Source organism: Desmodus rotundus, chromosome 2 (genome assembly GCF_022682495.2).
Source record: "Desmodus rotundus isolate HL8 chromosome 2, HLdesRot8A.1, whole genome shotgun sequence".
NCBI classification, from domain to species: domain Eukaryota; kingdom Metazoa; phylum Chordata; class Mammalia; order Chiroptera; family Phyllostomidae; genus Desmodus; species Desmodus rotundus.
Window position 1 is genome coordinate 127,153,879 of NC_071388.1, and position 20,526 is coordinate 127,174,404.

At 39.6% G+C, this 20,526-nt stretch overlaps 2 protein-coding genes across 2 annotated transcripts in view; one reads left to right on the forward strand and one right to left on the reverse strand.

Annotated features, from left to right (window-relative positions):
- MCM6 (minichromosome maintenance complex component 6) overlaps window positions 1-10,298 on the reverse strand; it is a 46,701-nt gene extending 36,403 nt beyond the window's left edge. The window contains exons 1-4 of the mRNA XM_024569668.3: window positions 10,092-10,298; window positions 6,583-6,729; window positions 4,739-4,849; window positions 397-646 (exon numbers count right to left, since the gene is read on the reverse strand). Of these exons, the coding sequence (XP_024425436.1) occupies window positions 397-646; window positions 4,739-4,849; window positions 6,583-6,729; window positions 10,092-10,198 (615 nt within the window). The 5' untranslated portion in view covers window positions 10,199-10,298. The remainder of the gene's footprint in view (window positions 1-396; window positions 647-4,738; window positions 4,850-6,582; window positions 6,730-10,091) is intronic.
- Window positions 10,299-15,413: 5,115 nt separating this feature from the next.
- Window positions 15,414-15,851, forward strand: LOC112313064 (ubiquitin-ribosomal protein eS31 fusion protein-like; the record flags this gene model as incomplete). Its single annotated transcript, XM_071220775.1, is given in 1 exon segment — window positions 15,414-15,851. A coding segment is annotated over 1 exon segment (438 nt), but the record flags the coding sequence as incomplete, so codon positions are not given.
- Between the last annotated feature and the right edge of the window lie 4,675 nt (window positions 15,852-20,526).

Sequence of the window (20,526 nt, forward strand, 5' to 3'; positions counted from 1 at the left end):
ATTGACAAACGTGCATTTGCACCTGTCCTATCACTCGTGCCGTCTCTCTTCTACCTACCTACTTGAAGTCTTACACCAACAAGTCTCTAGTTCTCTAAAGTTTCCTTAATTGTAGTTAGTAATAGTAGATACTAATTATTCTTTAAGAAATGCATTTTGTCAGTCTGAAGGAGTTTTCAATCCAAATTACTAAAGGTTATAACACATTTATATGCTGATAACCGAAGTTGGCGTTAAGAACTTTTGGCTTAAATCTGCAGTCACATTTGATGATCTTTGACTTAAATAAAAACTGAGTTTAGTATTATTTATATAAGCTTTCAATAGTAATTACAGGTCCCTAGAAGTGAATTATTAGCACAGGCTGAATCTGATATAACAGAAGTTAATAAATACCTTTTGAAAATCAACAAATCTTGATTTATTTGTATCTAGCAGGAATCTCCTTCTGTTGGCACAAACTGGATTTCGGCAGATGTTTGGTTGTGTGTATTTGAACTGCTGCTCTACATCCTTGATCACCGTCTGACAGTCCAAGCACAGGAAAGTTCCACTCACAAGCTCTGGGTGCACTGGATGAGTCCGTACCACCTGTCCACTGATGCGAGTGAGCAAACCAATTCTGGATGAGGTGAGTTCTCGAATTCTGTTTAAAGACAGATGTCCCATTGGTGAATAAAGGACACCAAAGAAATAAAATAATTATAAAACAGGATGTTCCGATTTTTGTTTTATAGGCAAAAGTATTTTTTTGCTTACCTATTAAGTTCTAAATAACCATGTATTATTTTCACAGTAAAGTTATCACGGGAAAAAAAAAATTTTTTTTTAAGATTTTATTTGTTTAGAGAGAGGGTGAAAGGGAGAGAAATATCAATGTGTGAGAGATACATCAATTGGGTTGCCTCTCACATGTTCCCATCTGGGAACCTGGCCCGCAACCCAAGCATGTGCCCTGGCTGGGAATTGAACCGGCAACCTGTTGGTTTGCAGGCCAGTGCTCAATCCACTGAGCCACAACAGCCAGGGCATCACGGGAAAAATTTTAAACTCAAAAGTTCAAAAACACTTTCTTTACTTCAAAACCAATTTTATATTAAATAACTTGGCAAAATTTTACAAGTAATTTCAATAGTTTAAGTTTTCAAAATATCACTTAAATTTCCTCCAGTAAATTCTTTAAATAACTGCTAAAGGAGAAACTTTAAAATTTATGTCACTTAAGCTCTGACAAAAATTTCCACCAATTTATGAATTTCTGTGACTGTTCTCAGTTTTCAAATTTTCTCACTAGATTTTATCCCCAAATGTCCCCTAAAAGGTACCCTAAAACATGACAACTCCGAAACTGCTTCACTTATTTCCCCATCCTATCTTGCTAGAAAAATATTTCTTTAAAATTAAAAAATCAAAAATCAAGAAGCTCAAATAAACAACCTAACTTTATACTTAAAGAAACTTGAAAATTAACAAGTAAAGCCCGAAGTGAGTAGAAGGAAATAATAAAGATCAGAGCAAAAATAAATGAAATAGTCTAAAAAATCCCGAAAGATGAATGAATCCAAGAGCTAGTTCTTTGAAAAGATAAACAAGACTGACAAACCTTTACCAGATTCATCAAGAAAAAAAGAGAGAGGACACAAATAAATACATGAAAGAGGTGAATAACTGATACCAACAAAATACAATGAATTATAAGAAAGTATGAACAAAACTATATGCCACCAAACTGGACAACTTGGATGAAATGGATAAAATTCCCAGAAGCACACAATCTTCCAAACTAAGTCAGGAAGAATCAGAGAATCTGATTAGACAGATTATACCTATTGAAATTGAGGCAGTAATCAAAAAACTCCCAACTAAAGCAAGCCTGGTCCAGATGGCTTCACAGGGAAATTGTACCAAACATTCTGAGAAGAACACCTCTTCTTCTCAAACCATTCCATAAAATTCAAGAGGAGGGAAGGCTCCCAAACTTATTTTATGAGGCCAGGATTATCCTAATTCCAAAACCAGATAAAGACACTACAAAGAAAGAAAATGATAGGCCAATATCCTTGATGAACATAGATGCTAAAATCCTCAACAAAATACCAGCAAACCTAATACAACAGTGCATCAAAAAGATCATACACCACGATCAAGTGGGATTTATCTGGGTATGCAAGGTTGGTACAACATTCACAAATCAATAAATGTAATTCACCACATAAACAAAACGAAGGATAAAAACCACATGATCATATCAATACATGCAGAAAAAGAATTTGGTAAAATCCAGGACTCATATATGATAACAACTCTCAGCAAAGTGGGACTAAAGGGAACATATCTAGACATAATAAAGGCCACAAATCCACCGCCAGCATCATATTCAATGGACAAAAACTACAAGCGTTTCCCTTAAGATTGGGAACAAGACAGGGATGTCTGCTTTCACCTCTTATTCAACACAGTACTGGAAGTCCTAGCCACAGCAGCCAGACAAGAAGAATAAAAGGCATCCAAATTGGAAAGGAAGCAGTAAAACTATTTGCAGATGACATGATACTATACACAGAGAACCCCAAATATTTCACCAAGAAACTACTAGAACTGACAAATGAATTCAGCAAAGTATCAGGATACAAAATTAATATCCAGAAATCAGTTGCATTTTTATATGCCAATAACAAACTAGCAAAGAAATTAAGAAAACAATCCCATTCACAATCGCTACAAAAAGAACAAAATACCTAGGAATAAACCTAAGCAAGGACGTAAAAGACCTGTACTTGGAAAATGAAGACAGTGAAGAAAGAAACTGAAGAAGGTACAAATAAGTGGAAAAACATACCGTTATCCATGAATAGGAAGAATTAACATCATTAAAATGTCCATACGACCCAAAGCGATCTAAAGATTCAATGTAATTCCTATCAAGATTCCAATGATGTATTTCACATAACTAGAACAATATTTCAAAAATTTATATGGAACCACAGAAGGCCATGCACAGCAATAGCAATCCTGAGAAAGAAGAACAAAGTTGGAGGAATCACACTACCAAATATCAAACTATACTATAAGGCCACAGTAATCAAAACAGCATGGAATTGGCATAAAAACAGACACACAGATTAGTGGAACAGAATAGAGAGCCCAGAAATAAACCCACACCTTTATAGTCAATATTTGACAGAGGAAGCAAGTGCATACAATGGGCTAAAGAGTTTATTCAATAAATGGTGTTGGGAAAATTGGACAGATATGTTCAGAAAAATGAAACTAGACCATCACCTTATACCACATACAAGAATAAATTAAAAAATAGATTAAAGACTTCAATGTTAAGACCTCAGACCATAAAAATCACAGAAGAAAACAGGCAGCAAAATCTCGGACGTTGCTCGTAGCAGGATTTTATCGTATATATCTCCCCAGGAAACAAAAGAAAAATAAACAAATGGGATTACATCGAACTAAAAAGTTTTTGCACAGCAAAGGAAGTCATCAACAAAATAAAAAGACAACACAGAGAACGAGAGAACATATTCATGAACACATCTGTTAAGGGGTTAATATCCAAAATTTATAAAGAACTTAAAAAGTTCAACACCCAAAAACCAAACAACCCAATTAAAAAACAAGCAAGGGACCTGAAAAGACACTTATCTAAAGAGGACATACAAATGGCCAATAGACATATGAAAAGATGCTCAATGTCATGAATCATCAGAGAAATGCAAATGAAACCAGTGAGATATCATCTCCCACCTGTCAGAATGTCTGTCATCAATAAGTCAACAAACAACAAGTGTTGATGAGGGTGTGGAGAAAGGGGAATGCAAATTGATGTGGTCACTGTTGAAAGCAGTATGGAGATACCTCAAAAAATTAAAAATGGATCCGCCTTTCAATCTATCTAGCTATCCCACTTCTGGGAATATACCCAAAGGAACACAAAACACTAATTCAAAATAACATAAGCACCCCTATGTTCATTGCAGTGTCATTTACAATTGCCAAGATATGGAAGAAGCCCAAGTGACCATCACTAGATGAGTGGATAAAACAACTATAGGATATTTACACAATGGAATACTATTTGGCCTTAAAAAGAAAATTTTATTCTTTGTGACAGTATGGATGGACCTGGAGAACATTATGCTAAATTAAATAAGCTAGTCAGATAAAGACAGATAAATGATTTCACTCATATGTGTAATCTAATCAACTGAACTAATAAGGAAAATGGGGACAGACTCATACATGGACAGCAGGATGACAGCTAGTGGGGGTGGAGGGATTGAGCAAAAAGGAAAAAAGGACTCATGGACATGGACAACAGTGTGGTGATTGCTGGGGGGAGGGGGGTATATGAGAGCTATATGGTAATGGAGAAAAAATACAATAAAGATTTTTTAAAAAACAACAAAAAAATTCTGCCAAAATGCCTACCAATTCATGAATTTCTGTGACTGTTCTCAGTTTTCAAATTTTCTCATTTGGTTAATTTTTCCCCAAATGTCCCCTAACAGGTACCCTAAAATATGACAACACTCAGAAACTACTTCACTTAACTTACTTCCCACCCCATCTCACTAGAAAAATGTATTTCTTCAAAATTAAAACTTTCTGGATAACTGGGCATAACTTTTCAAATATAAGACTACAACCTCCTGAGTTGCCTGACAATTACATAACGCCTATACTATTTGGTAAACTCCTTTTCTTTCAAAGAAGGGTTTCTTACTTGTGTCTGGTAGGTAGGTCTTGGAATGCAACATAAAAATCCTTGGCAAGAGGAATCTCTTTACGGTCTTTGACGAAGGTTTTTAAGGCCCGACATAGGTAAGGATAAACTCTGAAAAGCAAACAAACAAAAAGATCAACTGATAGTTTTAAGAGGCTTATTAACAAGTTCTCCTTCCCCCTTCATCCTTGCCAACAGCTGAGACTAACTTATTTCATCTGGTTACAACCAAGCCTTAGAATTTAACTATGCAGGATACTTGTGTTACCTGGTCCAGGTTTAGGAGACTCTTTTAATCCTCCCCTTTCCTATCACAAGTAGATCTAAGGCAGCACCACCGCCAAAGATAAAATGCTGTGTCCGACTATCCATTCTCTTTAACTAATCAGTTAGCAACCACAACACAGGCCACTTCTCTGTCCAAGACTCCAGTTGAACAATCTGGGGCAGTGAGGGGTGGTGTTACAATCTAGCAAGGCAGCCTTTCATTTGGTATCAAGGCTAAGTATATTTTTCTAGGCTTCACTGATAAGAAATGGATGAGGTCAGGGGAGGAATGTGTGTACATCAGAAAATGGCAGAATGTCCCATTTGACTGATTAGAATGAAGTGGCACATGTCCCCTGGATAAAAGTCCCCAATAGCTGCTGCATCTTGGTCTAAGCAGTGGAATCTGAAGTCCTCTGAAAAATTAGCTACTTTCATGAGACAGAACTGCTCCATGGCCTGTGCAGGAGGTATGGAGATACATTTTTCCACCACCAGCCCTGATTTTCTACTTCCCTCTTACTTGTCAGTGTAACTTTTACTGCTGCATGCTTTCACAATAAATCCTGCTGCTTATCTTTCCAACCTTTCTTGATGGTCAAATATGACTAGAAACATGGAAGACAAGTCCTCCATTTCCCAATCCACCAAGTAAAGGAACAGGACTGTGTTTCCTCATTCCTGGGTCTCTGTTTCTTTCAAAACTGTCCACAATGTTTATTTTAACCTTACTTTATTTATACAGATTGCAACATTTATTTAATCCAAATACAAAGACTTGTGTAAGAAAATGCTTCTTGCTTTATATAGCAATTAAAAATAAAATTTACGCCTAAATTATTAAATGACTAATTTCTGCCCCCCAAATACCAATCAGCTATTAAAATATTTTCAAGGGATTTTATATGACATGGAAAAATGTTATACTGTTAAGTGAAAAGGGCAGGATGCTCTATCTGTAATGATGCCAATAATTACAGATGCACAGAAATACATCAGAATCTGTCAGGAGATCCTCAGGAAACTGCACTTGGAGACCTACAAAGCTCTTAGAACTTTGTTGCCACAGACCTGTGGATGATGGTTATCTGTGGGTGGTGGGATTACAAATGTACAGATGATTTTACTTTCCCTACTTTTCTCTATTTTCTAAATTTTCTACAACATTCACTTTTATAGTCAGAAAAAAAAATTAAAAGAACAATGTCACTGCTGAAAAGGTATCCCTGATTAAGAAGATCCACATACTTTTTCAAAACACCCATGGCATGAGTGGCAGTGGGAAATGAAATGAATGACATCAATATCACTGAATGCCTGACACAAAGTAAGTGGTTCTCTTAAAGCTTAGGCAAACTATATAGAAAGCAAAGGTATTCAGTATTTACATGTGAAAAATATTCGGCTCCAAAAAGGCCTAAATTGGTTCAGAGAAATACTAAAATGACCACTGGCTGTATCAAAGGGCCTCTGTGACAGCTGTCCTTCTGCCTCACAAATGAATACTCCCAGTCCAAAAAGAGCTGGCCTCCCAGGCTCCATGCTTATTTAGAGTAAAGATGACTAATATACCATACCTATAGAACTCCTCTTGAATTGTGGTGGAAAGTTGCTGGTTAAACTGCTCCAGGTCCACAAAACTCACAACCAATGTATTTCTCTCAGGACGAATTAGCTCTTCTGCTAACTGCAAGTACTTAGTTTCTCCATCACTGTTCTGGAATCTGCAGATATATGTAAGTCAGATTAAATCGAATAATTAGGCAGTAAAAAGAAAAATCCGCCTGATAATTAGGTGTATTGGTTAAAGATCATCAGCTTGAAGTCAGACAAACCTATTTTAGTAGTTGTGTAACTTGGGGCAAGTTACTTACCCTCTCTAAATCTGCCCCTCACCTTTAAAAAAATTATAAGAAAACGGAACAAAACAAATCAGGGCATCACTTTATCTCGTGAAATGTTTTATGCAGAGCCCAGAACATAGAAACACTGGGTGTTCAGATTTTAACCTGAATTTTTCATTTAATATTTTCTAATCAACAATGCTAACTATTATTTTATTATTGTTATATATCACTAAAATTGGGAATTGTTAGATCAAGAAACTCAGGTCAAAATCCAAAGACTCAATTTCTGTAGGGAAAACTGACAGATTAGTTGTTGGTTTAAGAACCAAAAAAAAAAATATATATATATACATATATATATGTATATATATATGTATATATATGTGTGTATATATATATGTATATATATGTGTGTATATATATATGTATACACAGAAAATAAAGCTGGTGTTTTCCCCCAAAAGGAGTATCATACAAATACATTTGCTTTTTGTTTTTTAACATATGAAAATTAGTTTTGAAGCAAAATCAATTCCTCCTTTAAATACAGCATGTTCTAACTCTATTAGATATTAACTGAACATCTATCTGCAAAGCTCTATGTCAGAAGAAGCTGCAGATAAAGTGACAGTGTTGTTCCTGCCCTAGGGTTGACACTCTCATAGGAGACACCCCTACTAGAGAGAAGGTAACTTAAGTGTCCAACAAAAATGATTCAAGAAAATGTAGTATACACATACAATGAAACGCTACCCAGCCTTAAAAAAGTAAATTCTGCAATATGTGTCAGTGTGGATGAACCTGGAGGACATTTACTCTAAGTGAAACAAGGCAACCACAGAAAGACAAATATTGCATGATTCTACTTATGAGGTATCTAAAATAGTCAAATTCATAATAAAAAAAGTGGAATGGTGGTTGCCAGGGGCTGAAGGAAGGGGAAAATGCTAACCTAGGTGTAAAGTTTCAGCCAAGCAAAATGAGTAAGTTCTAATAACACTGTATTGTACCTACATTCAACAATAAGCTACTGTACAGTTAAACATTTGTTAAGAGGGTACATCTCGTGTTTCTTCCACAATAAAATTTTTTAAAAGGAGGGGGAAGGAGAAAGTACAAAACAGTGATAGGGTAGACTACTAACTAATTCAACCTAACATCTAGAAAGGCTCCATACATATAAAAACACTGGAATTCAGCCTTGAGACTTATCAACTGAAAGAAAAACAAGCGGTTAGATAGACCAGCTACAGGTGCCTGCGAGTATGAGGCAGTGAAGAGGTATGGGAGAAGTGTGGATAACAGGCTGTTGTGGAAGAAACCGAAAAGAGGAGCTGTGAAGAACTTGGACATTTTCCATATGCAGTTGCAAATCAAAGTTGGTATAGTGGAACCTCAGTTCTCAAGCTTAATTCGTTCTGGAAAACTTTTCAAGTAGTAATTTGTTCAAAAACCAAATCTCTTTTGTTACCTGAGAGACGGGTGACTGATCATAGAGGTATCAGCATGAAAGGGCTGTCAAGTAGAAAATTGAGACCATAAGTTTTGTTAAGACACCGTGACACTTTTTCTGTGAACGACTTGGTCCAGAACTGCACTGCTTGAGAACTGAGGTGTGATTGTATTTTGAAAGAGAGTAACATCCCCCACCCCCCCACCGTGAAATACATTATTATCCTCCTCAGCATCCAGGTGTATGGTAACTGCAAGGTTGTAAAGGTGATTATATTGTTTGTTGAAATGAAACATTAATTGAGGACCTTTGTACTATGGTGTGGTGGCAAGGATGGGATTTACACTGAAGATGAAGTGGTGGGCAGGAAAAGAGACAAGAAGTTCTATTACCATCTATAATGGAAAATGGTGACCTGGGAACATAAAGAAAGGACTGGTGCTGTCTGAAAGGTTTATGGTTTCACGAAGGAGGTATGAGTCATTGCCAAAGGTAGAGAAATATAAATAAAATTATGTTTTTTTAAGTACATCGGAATTTCATGAGACGGCAGAATTATTCACAAATGTGTAAGTGTATAAACAACCCACGTGTCCATGGACAGATGAATGAACACACAAAATGTGGTATATACATGCAATGGAATATTATTCAGCTTTAAACAGGAAATTCTGGCACATGCTATAACATGGATGAACCTTGAAGACGTTCTGCTAAGTGAAGTAAGCTGGTCACAAAAGGACAAATGCTGTATGATTCCAAGTATATGAGGTAGTCAGATTTATAGGCAGAAAGAAGAATGGAGGTTGCCAAGTATTGAGGGTGGGGGGAAAGGGGAGTTATTGTTTCATGGGTGCAGAGTTTGACTATGGGAAGAGTTCTGGAGATGGTGATGATGGTTGCACGAATAACAAGGAGAATGTCACTAGACTCTATGCTTACAAAAGGTTAAAGTAGTCAATTTTATGCTATGTGTATTTTACTGCTAACAACAAAGAAAGAATTTCATAGGACATTCCAAAGTGTTTACACTTCACCCTGGAGGCAGCAGAGTCCATCCTCTAAAAGTGAGTATCCGCACCATCTATAAGAACAGTAATTGGTGGCAGTGGTGGAAAGCCGGGGCAGTGGGGTGGGGGGTGGGTTAAGAGAGGCCAGGAGCTCAGAAGGCAACTGAAGAAAAAACAAAGTGCGTGTGTGGGGGGTGGAGGTTGGAACCAAAGGAAGTGATGGAGGGCGCCTTTTCAGCTACTTTTAAGCAGGGCAGGGCTCACCCCAGCATCTGTGAAGCCGCACAATCCACTCTAGTACTTTCATCTCCAGATTCCTAGGGTTGCCAGGGCCCTCGGTGCCCCCCAACATCAAGGTCCTGGCTGTCTGGTCCCATCAGGCCTCTGCCAGGATTCCAATGTCAGTTCGGCCTCCTGCTCGAACCTGCCAACATGTGGTCTAGCAGGACAAGTTACCTACCCTCCCCGAGCCTCAGTTTCTGCACCTGTAATCAGGTTGTGAAGATAAACGACGGGGATAAAGCTCGTAGCTTGGGACACTGGTCACAATAAGAGTTTACGGAAGGGCTCGCAGTGGATTTTAATCTTGGAAACCAGCCCATCCCATCCCAGGCGCCTTGCCGCGGCCTGGTTAAGCCTCAAGTGGGGCGCCGGCCGTCCAAAAAGACGCGCGACCCCTCGGTTCCCGAAAACGCGCGGGCCCACGCTCCCCCGGCTCCGGAAGTGGGGAGGGGCGGCTCGGGAAGTTCCGCGAGGAAGGGCAGCCCGCGACTTACTCCTCCAAGAAGTCCAGAAAGAGCTTTTGGCACTTCTCTGCTACCTCATCGCGGACTTCTAGGTGCTGGCTACCGGCGCCTGGTTCCGCTGTCGCCGCCAGGTCCATCGCTGCCTAGCGCTGAAGAGCCACCACTGTCACCCTCAATCACCACGAGTCGCTTTACCCGGACGCCACCGATTTGCGCGCGCCGCCGCAGCCTCCTCAGCCCCGCCTCCTCGTCTTCTGGGGCAGCCGGAACCAATCCTGGCGCTAGAGATAGGGGATTTCGCGCCAAGCCTGCCCAGTGAGCGCCGCTTCTCATTCGCCCCGCCCACGGAGCGGGGATTTCGCGCCAAATGCAAAGACCCAGAGAAAAACCAGCTTTTGCCTTTGCGACTGCGCAGTTTGGTCGGTCCTGAGGCTTTTGGCTTCTGGAACAAGGTCGGGTCTTTGGGTGTGTTTTCAAATGTTCTTCAAGTCATTCCACTTGCGTTAAATGTACAGAAGGCTAAGGGTCTAGGAAGAGAAAAATAAGTAAGATTTTGACCTCCTGCTTGAACCGTCTAATTGGAGGAAAAAAACTGTAAACCAGCCGGCAGAACTGTGTAAAAGAGCCAACTCTGAAGTATAAACATTACCGGGGATGGGGGAGGGTGGAGTTGGCATAGTTGTTCTGGTACTGTTGACCCGGGAAAATCAGTGGAATATTTAACACTGTTGATTTTTTTCAATTAATTTTTTTTTATGATTGTATTATCATTTTAACTCGTGTATTTTGGCATCTTTTTAAAATGGAATTTGGGTGACATTGGTTCACAAAACCATACAGTTTTCAAGTGTACAACAAAATAAAACATTTGCACGCTGCATCCCGTGCCCTTCCCCTCAAAGTCTCTTTCCATCTCCATTTCCCCCTTCTTTCTACTACCCTTTCCTCCCACCCCCTTTCCCTCTGGCTATCACCACACTGTGGTCTGTGCCTGTGTTATGTATACATGTTTTCTGGTTAATCCTTTCACATTTTTTCATCCCGTCTCCCAACTCCCCAGCTGTCAGTCTGTTCCATTTATCCATGCCTCTGTTTCTATTTTGTTTGTCAGTTTAATTTTATTCATTAGATTCCACATAGAAGTGAGGTCATATGGTATTTGTCTTTCTCTGACAGTTATTTCACTTAGCATGATACGCTCCAGGTCTATCCATGCTATTGCAAAAGGTAAAGTTTCCTTTTTTTTTTTTTTTTAACAGCCGAGTAGTATTCTATTGTGTAAATGTACACAGCTTTTTTATCCACTCATCTACTCATGGGCACTTGGGCTGTTTCCAGATCTTGGCAGTTGTGCATAATGCTGCAATGAACACAGGAGTGCATATATTCTTTCGAATTAGTGTTTCAGGTTTCTTTTGATATATCCCCAGAAGTGGGATTGCTGGGTCAAAAGGCAGATCCATTTTTAGTTTTCTGAGGAAATTCCATACTGCTTTTCACAGTGGCTGCACCAATCTGCATTCCCATCAACAGTGCAAAAGGGTTCCCGTTTCTCCACATCCTCACCAGCACTTCTTGTTTGTTGATTTATTGATGATAAGATATTCCCACAGGTAGGAGATGATAACTCACTGTGCTTTTAATTTGCATTTCTCTGATGATTAGTTATGCTGAGCATTTTTTTATGTGTCTATTGGCCAATCTGTACCTCTTTCGAGAAGTACCTTTTTAGGCCCTTTGCCCATTTTTTAATTGGGTTGTTTGTGTTCCTGGTGTTGAGTTGTTTAAGTTCTTTATATTTTGGAAATAACCCCTTATCAGATGTATTATTAGCAAGTATGTTCTCCCATTCAGTGAGTTCCCTTTTTATTTTGTTAATGGTTTCTTTTGCATGACTGGATAGAGGGAGAAGTTGAGCTGCAGTGTGGTTGCATAGAAGACTTAAGCCAAATCCTACAGGGAGCTCAGGAGTTCAAATGATCTCACAAAGGTATCTCAAATAAAGGCATAGGGACTGGGCCTTGATTCCTGCATCAAGGAGTCATTGGATGCAGGCTACCCTTGGGGAAAAAGTGCACCTTTAGGTGAAGCAGCTTATTTTGGTCAAAAGCAATTCCCAGATGGGGATATGGCTATGAGCCTTCGTACAGCCAACACTCCCAGCAGCTGGTGGGGAATGACGTCCTGAATAGGGTATCTGGGTGGCACATCACAGCATCCACCACAGCTCACCTTCGCACCTTTCAAATCCACTTGCTTTGTATAGTAACTCCACTGCATCTGGGTATAGCATCTTCTGGATCCTAGTTGGCTCTTTTTGTAGGGAAACTTGTAAGAGGAAGGTTAGGATTAATTACAGCCCTTGCTGCTCGAGCTGATCTTGAGTCTACAACACATATTCATTATGATTCCCTCCTCTTCCGCCCATCCTAGGTTCTCCTCTCAGCCAGCACCTTTGCTGGTTTAGGTGGCTTACCTGGTGAGGAAACACAGACCTTTATTCCTGAGGGGCCTGAGCCTTTAGTGACCATACCTTTCTCAGGCCATAGCTAAAATTGGTGAGTGGTTGTATGAAAAGAAAACCAACTGGATTATCTGGTGTCAAATATTTTCCCCCACCCCCACTGTGTAACAGCTGCCCTCCCTTCTGCTGATCAGATCAATTAAACCTGTCAATATCGTGACTCTTCCTTGTCTCCTGATTCTGTCGTGAGGACAATAAAATGGCAGAGCAGCAGCTATAGTTTCAAGTTTATGGTGTTCTATTGTGTCTCCAGTAGAAGTGTAAACTTTCTGGGAATCAGGATCTCCCGATCCAGAGTCTCAAGCTATAGGGAAGGGAGCACAAATTTCCCAAGTGGATCACTGGAATAGATGGCAAGCAGGGCCACTCTGTCCACCTTTTGTATCCCGGACCCTTGTATTCTACCTAATGGACACCATGCATCTTACAGTGGTTGTTGATTTAAGGTATATACCATGTCCTGGTTAGGTCATATCCCCTCCTTGCACTGGCATTTTAGTTGATCCTTGAAAAGTTCCCTCCATATAAGGCTTGAAACTTCTGGGTGACCCTATGTAATAAGATCAGTGTCAGGAGCTCAGCTGAGTTTGGAAGGAGCTGTTATCAACTGGCCAAGTAGCTCATTAAAGCAACAAGCCCAAAATGAAAGAGTTAAGTCCTTAATCATTTACTGAAATGGATATGCAAGCGGCTAAAACCAGGGAAAGACTCCTCTGTTCCACTTCCCTTCATGGAGTGACAGTGGTGGATGTGGCTGTTGAGGAAACCTTGAACAAAAGGCTCTGGCAGTGTTATGGATTCTGAGGTGAGGGAATGGCTAAGAGTGGATGAGTACTGGATACTAAGTTGAAGTGGGAAAAAGGATCTTCAAGTTTGTTTCCCACTCCTCTCTTCAATAAGTAGGTCTCAGCAGAGGTACTTAAAGATTTCTGCTTAAAGCCTCAGATAACGAGACCTACGAATGAATGAATGCAAATGTATGAATACAGCCAAAGGAGTCTGAGTCCTTAACTTCCCCTCTTGTCAGCGATTGCAGTGCATTGGCGGTGTACCAACTCTGGTGTGGGGAGGGCAGCTTTTCCCTGCGAGGCCTGCCAAGTAATGCCTTTGTAATCGCTTATGGCCAGGCCTGAAAAATCATATATTTTTAACCAGCACCTGGACTCCTCAATCAGTAGATCCCATAATATTGTGTCTACTGCTTTGCTATAAAGTGGGACTCTTAGTCAAGAGTCATAATGTGAGATCCCATGTTGGTGGATCAAATTTTGTAAGCCCAAAACAAGAGACTTTGTGGGCGGGAAAGGAAAACCCATACTTGAAGTATGTATTCAGTCAAGATGAACTGCCTTTTCCAGGGTGGAAGGGTCCAATGTAATCAACTTGCTAAAAAAGTGAATGGTTGGTCTCCTTAAGAGATGGTGCCACACTGGGGCTCAGTGTAATCAGATCAGCCTTGGTGAGTGGAAACTCATGCTGGGCCCATAGCCTGTTTCTCTGCTACCTGGCTGCTCTGGCTAAATCACTCTACCAGTGCCTCTTCTGTGGGGGATATTTCCTGGTGGGCATTAACATGTGATACTAAGATCTTTACATTTTGTGCCTACTCCCATAGATCCATTTATATACCTTTTCTATAAGGTTCCTTATCCCCAAATTTCCAATCTTACTCTTTCCTGGCCTCTGACTAGTCAGCGTAGCCATTCACTGATGTCCACAAATGTGTATGTATAGTCTTACCTTGGGCCACTTCTCTTCCCACACAAAACAGATGGCCGGCAGCACTGTCCATTGGGAGGACTTTTGAGTCTTTCAAGGACACCCTTGAATGGTAATAGTGCAGCCAATAAGCAGCAGCCAATTGCCAAGTCAGCCCCACCATAAGCCAAACATGGCCCTTTTCCTCCTCCGCCAGTTGGTCTTAAGGAAGTCTTCTTTGTCCCCTCTACCCCCACATGTGGCTATAAGTTTCAGCTGAGAAACATCGAAGCAATAGCAGTAAGGAGCTTTAGGAGTTCTGATTATCCAGTCTTAGGCTGTTTTCTATTTATGTCCAGTCCCAGATGTACCAACCACTATCTTTTGATGGGTTGCTTTTGATCCTTATAATTTGGTGGATCTGATAGAACTCAAAATGTAATGGGAAGGTCTGGCCACATGTTCACCTGATGTCTTATAGTCAGGTGCTCTATCTCCACCACAACCTTGTAGCAAGCCAGGGGCTGTTTACTGAATGGTGTATAGCTCTCTGATGCAGATGGCATAGCCTTGCTCCAGGGGTCTATGTTGTTTCTCCTATTGGGGTCCCCTATAAACTCCACATGGTGCCTTTTCCCACCACTGACACCACTAAAATTGTGGGTTCTGCTGCTTGGACCACAACCTGGACCTGTTTAAGTGCCCTCTCCTGTTCTAGGCACCTCTCAAACCTGACAGCATTCCATGTAGATAGGTTGGAGCAGCACACTGTTTAGTAGTTATTATCTCCATGTATTCTAGACTTGGAAAGTAAAATAAAGTAGGATATTATTATTATACTTTTTGAATGTCTTATAAAAAGTGGGACAGCTGTAAAAATGTTATGGAGGAAATCTCTCTTTAACCCACAATGCATTTTACAAGTAGTGCAGTAGAAACTTCAGGGCAAAGGTAAGGGAATTCCAGTGAACTGATCTTTTAGGATGCTCTTCTGATAGGTTTCTTTAACAACATTCGATAATTGTTTTACTTTCCTATCACCTTAAAACAAATAACAAAACCTTCAGCATTTCAGTTTTTCTGATCCACCATCTGCAGTGGAACCACCACCATGATGTAGATTTTTGTGAAAACCCTTGACAGGGAAGACCATCACTCTCGAGATTGCACCCTTGGATACAGTAGAAAATGTAAAGGCCCAGATCCAGGATAAGGAAGGAATTCCTCCTGATCAGCAAAGACTGATCTTTGTTGGCAAGCTGGAAGATAGACGTACTTTGTCTAGCTACACCATTCAAAAGGAGTCCATCCTTTACCATGTGTTGAGACTTCGTGGTGGTGCTACGAAAAGAAGTCTTGCACCACCGCCATGAAGAAGCATAGAAGAAGGTTAAGCTGGCTGTCCTGAATGCTGCAAAGTGGATGAGAATGGCAAAATCAACTGCCCTCAACACGAGTGCCCTTCAGATGAATGTGGTCCTGGGGCTTTTATGGCCATCCACTTTTACAGATGTTATTGTAGCAAATGCTGTAGGACCTATTGCTTCAACAAATTGGAAGACAAGTAATCGAATATGGGTTAATAAAAAACAGCACTAAAATAAAAGACCTTCAGCATTTCAAATGATAGTCACATAGCCATTTTCAAAATCCAATTTGTATATATTTAACACCTACCATGTCTGCTTGCCTTGTTAAATATTCTGGTGCCTGCAAGAAGAATACAAAAGAATTCTGCAATTAGCATTTTAATGCTTCTCACAAGTGGAAAATTCAATTAGGTCTGGTTCTGAAGGAAATACTAAGTTGAATATGTGGAGGCTATGATTAATAACCAGTCAGAGCAGCAATAAAGCTATGTTTGTTAAGTCACTGGTTTTCCTTCAAACTAGAAATGTTAGCTATGCCAAATTGGATCCAGTGACAGCCCAGATGCAGGAGTCTGTTAGGGTATAAAGCATATTCTAAGTTACTCTATTTAAGAAAGCAGACAACTAATCTCATTTAATTCCTGAAACTTGTCTCTGCTCAGCAATTCCTTAATATGAATTGAGGCATGATCAATTCTTTGTTAGAACAGCTTCAAAGAACATTCGTAGAGATATGTCTGGCTGCATGTTAAATACTAAAGTAATTAATTTGGAAACTTCTATAAAGATTTGACTAAAGTAAAAAATAATTAAAGCTCAAATGATCCATCAATGTATGCAATTTGCTTATTTTAAAAGCAGAGAGGAAAAAAGCAAAATGTTAAAAATAATGCTGCTACTGCCTTGACCAATGTGGCTCCGTTGGTTGGGTGTTATCCCACAAAGTGAAAGGTCGTCTGTTTGATTTGATTCCTGGTCAGTGCACATGCCCAGGCTGCCGGTTCAGTCCCATCAGGGCACATACAAGAGGCAATGGATTGATGTTTCTCTCCCTCTCTTCTGCCCTCCCTTCTCCTCTCTAAAAGTAAATAAATTAATTAAAAAAAAAAGAGCCCTGGCTGGTGTGGCTCAGTGGATTGAGTGCTAGATTGTGAAGCAAAGGTTCGTAGGTTCCATTCCCAGTCAGGGAGCATGCCTGGGTTGCGGGCCAGGTCTCCGATAAGGGGCATATGAGAGGCAGCCACAAGCTCATGTTTCTCTCCTTCTCTTTCCCCTCTCTCCCTGCACCTCTCTCTAAAAATAAATAAAATTTTACCAAAAAATAAAAAAAAAAGAAATTACCCATATTTACATGGTAAACTCTTTTCCACAAAAGTACCGAGGTAATTCAATAGTGAAAGGATAGTCTTCTCAACAAATGGTGCTGGATCAACAAAATATCTATGTGGGGGCGGGGGAATAATCTTGACACTTTATATGATATATAAACATTAACTTGAAATGGATCATAGACCTAAATAAGGGGTCCAATTATTAAAAATATAGAAGAAAACATAGCAGAAAATACTTGTGACATTGGGTTAGGCAGAAACTTCTTAAACATTACAAAAAGCACAACTATAAAATTAAAAACTTTTGCTCTTTATAAGGCAGTTAAAGAACAAAGAAAAGGCAAGCCACAGACTGGGAGCTAACACATACATCTGACAAAGGGGTCATATTGCAATATGTAAAGAGCTCTTATAATTCAAATAGAAGACAATTAACCCAATAAAAGAAATGAGAAAAGACTATGGCCAATAAGCACATGAAATGATGCTCAAAATCATTAATAAAGAAATGCAAAGTAAAAGTCACAGGGAGATAAAACAAAACAAACACATGAATGGCTAAAATTTAAAAGGCTGACATTTCTAAGTGATGATGAGATGAAATAGCTTCAAGTTTCTTTTACTGCTGTTGGAAATGCAAAATGGTACAGCTACTTTGGAAAACAGTATGACAGTATCTCATAAAGTTCAACATACACTTCTCATATAGCCTAGAAATTTTTCTTGTAAATATCTACCTAATATGGCCCTGGCTGGTGTGGCTCAGTGGATTGAGCACCAGCCTGTGAACCAAAGGGTTGCCGGTTCGATTCCCAGTCTAGGGCACATGCTTGGGTTGCAGGCCAGGCCCCTAGTAGGGGGTGCATGAGAGGCAACCACATCTTGATGTTTCCCTCTCTTTCTCCCGCCCTTCCCCTTTCTAAAAATAAACAAAATCTTTAAAAAAAAACCTCATATGAATGAAAATATGTCTATACAAAGACTTGTAAACGAATGTTCATATTCATAGCAGTGTTATTCACAATGGGTTAAAAACTGATGTTACTTATATGCCCAGCAACTGGTGAATGGATAAGCAAGTTACTATTTTGTGGAATACTACTTACTCATCAATAAAAAGAAATACACTAATAACACATGTAACAACACAGATGAATCTCAGAAACATCATGCTTAAAGAAAGAAAAAAGACTATGTTATACTGTTCCATTTATGTGAAACTATAGAAAAGGCAAAATAATAGTGACAAAATTAGAGATGGGGACTGACTATAAAGATATACTATGGAACTTTCTGAAGCAATGAAAATGTTCTGTAGTTTAATTATGGTGGTTACCTGACTGTATAAAATTACCAAAATTCATCAAACTATATACTTAAGATGAGAGAATTTTGTTGTATATATTAGCAAGTTGAATTCATATAAACATATGAATTGAAAACATATAAACATAAAATAATACATGGTGATCGTGTAGTACTTATTCCAGAAAAATATCAGGAATTTCTACTATTGTAACCTACTATACTCAAAACTGAAAGAAAATAACTATAGCAAGTACAGAAAAAGTATTGACAAATTCAAGTCATTCGTAACAGAAACTCTTAACAAATGGAATCTTCTTGAATTTGACAGAGGGCATTTATCAAAAAGCTACAGAAAATCACACTTAATCTTGAGATTTAAGTACTTAAAAAAATTAAATAAAAACCAAGAAAAGCATGCCCCCATTACTGATTTACTCAACATTTGATTAAGAGGGCTTAACTAATATAGTAAGTAAATATAAGAATTAGACAGGAAGAGATAAAGCTCTCCTAATTTGCCCGACACTATTCTAAGTGACAGGCATTGTTCTATGTGTTTCACACTTTTTAATCCCCACAACAGTTCTATGAGACTGGATTATGAAAATGAGGAAAGTTGAGGATAAGCAAGTTACTCAAGGTTATACAGCTAGTCAACAGCAAAATCAGGATTTTTTTTTTAATTTTTATTGTTATTCAATTACAGTTGTATGCCTTTTCTCCCCTTCCCTTCCCCCCACCCCACAAAATCAGGATTTGAATACAGGCAGTATAGGCACAGAATTCATACTTTTCACTACACTGCTATCCTTCTTCACATCTATCTGTCTACTTTGAAAATACAAGATACTCAGTCACAAACTATTAGAACTAATAACAGTTCAGGAATGTTGTTGCATGAAAAAAAGCAACATACAAAAACTGGTAACTGACAGTGTCCTCATGCCTTACTAACAATTTAAAAATGTAATAGAAAAAAATCCCATTCCCAGTGAAAACAAATTGTAAGGTATTCCAGCATAAACTAAAAATTAAAAAAAAACAATTTTGAAAGAATTAAAGAATACCAATTTATTTTATAATTAAAGAAAAAATATCAAAAATGAAATGGTACAACATTCATTCATTAAAGGTTTAAAGAGAGGAAAACTCCAAGTCTTTTCAATTTATTCTATAAATTCAAGGTAATTCCAATCAAAATCCCAGAATATATCTCATCAAAAAAAATCTGCAGAACAATATTAGTGCTTATAGAAACATAAAATTTAGTTAAAATATAAGAACATGGAAAAAAATTTAAAAATACTGAATTGATATAGTAGTTACCACTATGGGAGGAAGAAATAGAATCATGGTGGGTACACACAGGAAGACTTACGTGTATCCACAATTTCTTTTCCCCTAAAAAACCAAAATATTGCTCATGGAACCAAGATGGCGGCGTAGGTAGACACACTGCGCCTCCTCGCACAACCAGAACTGACAGAGAATCGAACAGCAAGGGGGACCAACACCAAGGAAACAGAAAATAATCATTCATCCAGACTGGTAGGAGGGGCGGAGACGGGCACCGGGGTGGAGAGGACTCGTGTGGCTGTGGCGGGACTGAGACTGGCGGAGTGTGGGACAAATGGCGCAGGCAGTCCGAGCACTAGCAGACCCTGCGGTCCCACATTTGCACAGATAAACCCAGAGGGCCGGACTCAGAGTGGTGGAGAGCAGGGCAGGCAGAGCAGTGGGTAGCACCCTGCGGCACCACATTCGCCCACAGATAAACCGGACGAACGGCGGGCAGAGAAGCAGACCGCTGCACAACCCAGGGCTCCAGCTCGGGGAAATAAAGCCTCAAACCTCTGATTGAAAGCGCCTCTGGGGGTTGGGGCGGCAGGAGAGACTCCCAGCCTCACAGGAGAGGTTGTTGGAGAGACCCACAGGGGCCTAGAGTGTGCACAGGCCCACTTACTCGGGAACCAGCACCAGAGGGGCCCAGTTTGATTGTGGGTAGCGGAGTGAAAGACTGAAATCCGGAGGAGAGTGAAGCGGACGCCATTGCTCCCTCTCGGCCCCGCCCCCACGTACAGCATCACAGCGCAGCGACCAGCATTACCCCGCCCCGATGAACACCTAAGGCTCCGCCCCTTAAAGTAACAGACACGCCAAGACAAAAAAAAAAAAAAAAATGGCCCAAATGACAGAACACTTCAAAGCTCCAGAAAAAATACAACTAAGCGATG